General features: G+C 36.8%; 1 protein-coding gene across 1 annotated transcript; it reads left to right on the top strand.

Annotated features, from left to right (window-relative positions):
* The first annotated feature begins 324 nt into the window (after window positions 1-324).
* Window positions 325-2,888, top strand: LOC114732333 (AP2-like ethylene-responsive transcription factor At1g16060). The gene is made up of 8 exons (XM_028919623.1): window positions 325-709; window positions 911-993; window positions 1,145-1,153; window positions 1,237-1,325; window positions 1,409-1,482; window positions 1,612-1,662; window positions 1,791-1,867; window positions 2,211-2,888. The coding sequence occupies exons 1-8, from the start codon at window positions 549-551 to the stop codon at window positions 2,786-2,788; spliced, it is 1,122 nt and encodes a 373-aa protein (XP_028775456.1). The 5' UTR covers window positions 325-548; the 3' UTR covers window positions 2,789-2,888.
* Window positions 2,889-4,135: the final 1,247 nt, after the last annotated feature.

Raw genomic sequence — 4,135 nt, 5'->3', positions numbered from 1 at the left:
AGCTTTCAATTTGTTTTCTAATAAAGATGTTGACTTTATAGATTTCCGATCTATGAAATGAGAAACAGTATATCTACAGTAGGAAATAGAAATTGGGTAAAAGCTGAAATGGCCTTTATCTCCCTCCCGTCACCATCTTCTTTATTTGTCTGGCTCTTTTTTAATTAAAATATTGCAAAAATGACAAAAATGATGAGATGAAACAACTGTTACCGAGCTTGAAGAAAATGAAAGGCTTGTTTATTCTATAAATCATCAATTTGACTATGACTGAATTAAAACCACATCCCAGGAATCCTAAGTGAAGACAAAAGAAGAGAGAGAGAGATTATCATCATGGTGACAATTCGATCCAGTTCGGCGAGACGGCCGTCAGAAACAACCATATCCTCAGCCGGCTAGGCCGAATTTGCCAGCACACAATCAGTTTTCAACCTCATTCTTCTGTGAATCTCTTTAAAAGGCTCTTCTTTGGAGGACTCAGTCATATATATATTAATTCTTTTGCTCTACTGTTTTCCATCGATATCACCTTCCTTTGGATTTTCATGGCGAAACTATCACGGAAGAACAATGCCAGCAGCAAATTGATCAGCAACCACCTTGGCGTCACTAACACGGGGGTGACCACGAAAGTGAAACGAACAAGAAGAAGTGTCCCCAGAGACTCTCCTCCTCAACGCAGCTCTGTATACCGAGGAGTCACTAGGTTAGCTAGACCACACTGGATATTTTCCTGCAAATTTCATGGAGTTTTGAGACATGATAAGTTGCAGTGTTTATGGCTGATAAATAGTGATGCATTTCATATCGATGTTGATGATCTAACTGACCTGAAGTGGAAGTTCTAGTGAATTTGTTTTGTTTAAATTTTAGCTAAAAAAGGATGTTGGTGGGGTTGTTTTTTCAGACACCGGTGGACTGGCCGGTACGAAGCTCACTTGTGGGACAAGAATTGTTGGAACGAGTCGCAGAACAAGAAGGGAAGACAAGGTTCGTGACTTTGCCATTAGCCCCCCCCCCCCAACCTGAATGATGATGATTTGATCTGTACCGTGAAGTTTACTGATAATAATGCTTTTTTTTTTCCCCAATCTTGTGGCGTACGTGGTCCCTTGGTTATTCGTATTGATACAACTTTCAGTATATCTGGGTACGTACGTATTGATTATCAGGAAGCATTATGCTTATGAAGCAGTAATTTGGAATAACTGATCAAGCTGTATATATATACAGGTGCTTATGACGATGAAGAAGCAGCAGCACATGCTTATGATTTAGCAGCATTGAAATACTGGGGTCAAGACACGATCCTTAACTTTCCGGTAATGTTTTTACATATGAAGCGTTTTAAGGGAATCAAAGAAAGCTAAACTAATACACATGTGATTTGTAATTTGAATTGTAGTTGGCAACGTATGAGAACGAAATGAGAGAAATGGAGGGTCAATCGAGGGAAGAGTATATTGGATCGTTAAGGAGGTATATATATCATATATGTGACAGACAGAGAGATCTCTTTGGTCGATCTTTAATTTGTGATTTTAGTTTCCAGAATAGGTAAGAAAATTATACATTCGTGCTGAGAATTTTGCCATTAAAAAATTGCAGGAAAAGCAGTGGTTTTTCCCGCGGAGTTTCTAAGTACAGAGGCGTTGCCAGGTACCCTCCATACAGTCTGCTTTTAAATTTTACAAGACAAAACTCTTTTTATATATTTATTTCATATGCAACGACAAGAACATAAGCTAATTAATGTAATTCAAATTTCTTGCACGCCTCATATTCAGACATCATCACAATGGAAGATGGGAAGCTCGGATTGGCAGAGTTTTCGGCAATAAATATCTGTATCTTGGTACTTATGGTAAGCCCTCTTTAGAACTCTGCACAATTCAAACTTTGAAAGTAGTCTCGGACACAACAAGTTAATGTGTTAATTAACAAAACATATATCATTTACGTATGAGAATATACTTATATATATGTCTCCCTTTATATGGCCATGCATGAGTTTGAATTGTTTAATTAATATCATCTGTCTCAGTCATCAACACGTTGGGATGGGCCCCCAAATCTGACACATTAGTTTACTTAACCCTCTCAAATATTTCGTACCAAACATGCGATAATGAGATCTAAATCTCATCTGTTTTACAACATCAGATTCTTTAGTTTGACTTTTTTTTTTGGGCTTGAAATTTAATTAGCTACTCAAGAAGAAGCTGCCACGGCTTATGATATGGCGGCTATAGAATACCGTGGCCTTAACGCCGTCACCAACTTCGATCTCAGCCGTTATATAAAGTGGCTTAAGCCTAATTCCAACGGCAACAATATTATTAATCTTAGCGATCAATCTAACTGTGATCCTAACGGTAATGTGGCAACCTTAACGACATCAAACCCTACTCAAGAGCATAGGTCCAGCTTCTTCCACAACGTCCAGCTTGATCAGGACTCGTTCGACGTTATTAATGGCGGAGAAGAAGGCACGCTGACTCAGCCCCATCCGGCAAACACGGCGACATCTGCCACGTCAGCTCTAGGTTTGCTGCTTCAGTCGTCCAAGTTCAAGGAAATGGTGGAGATGACGTCCACGGCAGATTTGTCGGCGCCGGAGTCCGAGATGCCGACGCAGTGCAGGTTTCCCGATGATATTCAGACATACTTTGAGTGTGAAGACTCCAACATGTACAGTAAGGGGGAAGGGGATGATCATTTCCTGTTCAGCGATCTCAACTCATTCGTGCCTCCTCTGTTCCACTGTGATGACTTTGAAGCCTGAAAGATACATACAAAGAAAATAAAGAACTTTGATCTGATTATTGATTGATATTATTGTCATTATTTTGGACTGGTATACGTAGAAATTATTTTTCTAGCTGTGAATATGGATGATTGATTCGCTGATGATGATGACAAGAACATAGCTCCTATTGAAGAAGAAGGCCTGGAAATTAAGATTGGATGCTAATGTAATGTGTGGGGAAGATGATGAAGATAACGATGATGATGAGGGAGAAGGGGAAAGGTAAATTTTACTTGGTTTATTTTTGTAGCTATGTAAAGAAAATAAAGGAGTCCAAATGGGGCACCAAGAAAATAAAACAAAATAAGAGAAGAGCAAATATTTGTATGTCCTTCAAATTCCTTTCCAATAGTTGTATCTCCTTTTAATTATGTTCATCTCAGCTTAATCATCAAATAAATTCTGCTCTTCTCTCAATGACTCAAATTTATTTCAATTTCTTCGGTCAGACGCGATGTATATGTTGTCATGTGCGTCTCATGAAGGAACTATTATTAACAAAGTATATTTCTAGCTCCTACAAAATAAAAATACTCTCTTAATTTATAAAATTGATCCCCATATATGTTGCAAATTGAATTTTAATGTTCCAGTCCGATCGTAGATTAAACTTCAAATTAAACTTCGTTGATCATTGGCCACACTGGATGTTGAGATCCTCTCTCTCTTTCTCCACTGTCGAGATCCTCTCTCTCTCATTAACAGCTGGCCTGATAGTTTCCAAATAATCACCATAAGCAAGGACCATGTTGAAGCCATGCTCCAGAGCCATGGGGTGTGCTCATCTCAATTTAAACCATTCACATGAATTTGGATAGTCTAGATTGAATTTAAATCTTTATATATTTTAATTAATGTTTAATTTTAATAGATACAAAATTCAAAATAAAGATAATCTTATATATAACTAGCACTTCTTTTAAAAAATAAGTTTATGATTGAAAAAATTACATATTAAAAATTTTAAATCTAAACCAATTGAATGGTCTAGATTGCATCATGATCGCTGTAATGAGCACTGAATAAGAACCCGCCATGACTCGGAATATTCGAAGTCCAAAATTAGATGGCTAGAAATCTTAGCAGAAGTTAATATAATGGAATAAATTCCAAATTCCTCTGTTAAAATTTGTTAATATATTATAATAAATAATACTCCTCAATACTAAGCAAAATGGTTTAATTAAAATTATTTAAGTTTCCCAATTCGTTACAAGTTTAAATTTCTTTCCAATAATGCCCCTATAAATGTTTGACACAGTGACTTTTATAATAAACAACACTAACTAATAATGGGGGCATATGCACTACAAAAAAAAAAAA

Source organism: Neltuma alba, unplaced genomic scaffold (assembly GCF_004799145.2).
Source record: "Neltuma alba isolate B1F8T4 unplaced genomic scaffold, ASM479914v2 tig00012902_pilon, whole genome shotgun sequence".
In the NCBI taxonomy this organism is placed as follows: domain Eukaryota; kingdom Viridiplantae; phylum Streptophyta; class Magnoliopsida; order Fabales; family Fabaceae; genus Neltuma; species Neltuma alba.
Note: the sequence above shows the minus strand (reverse complement) of the source record. Positions and strands in the feature narration are given on the sequence as shown.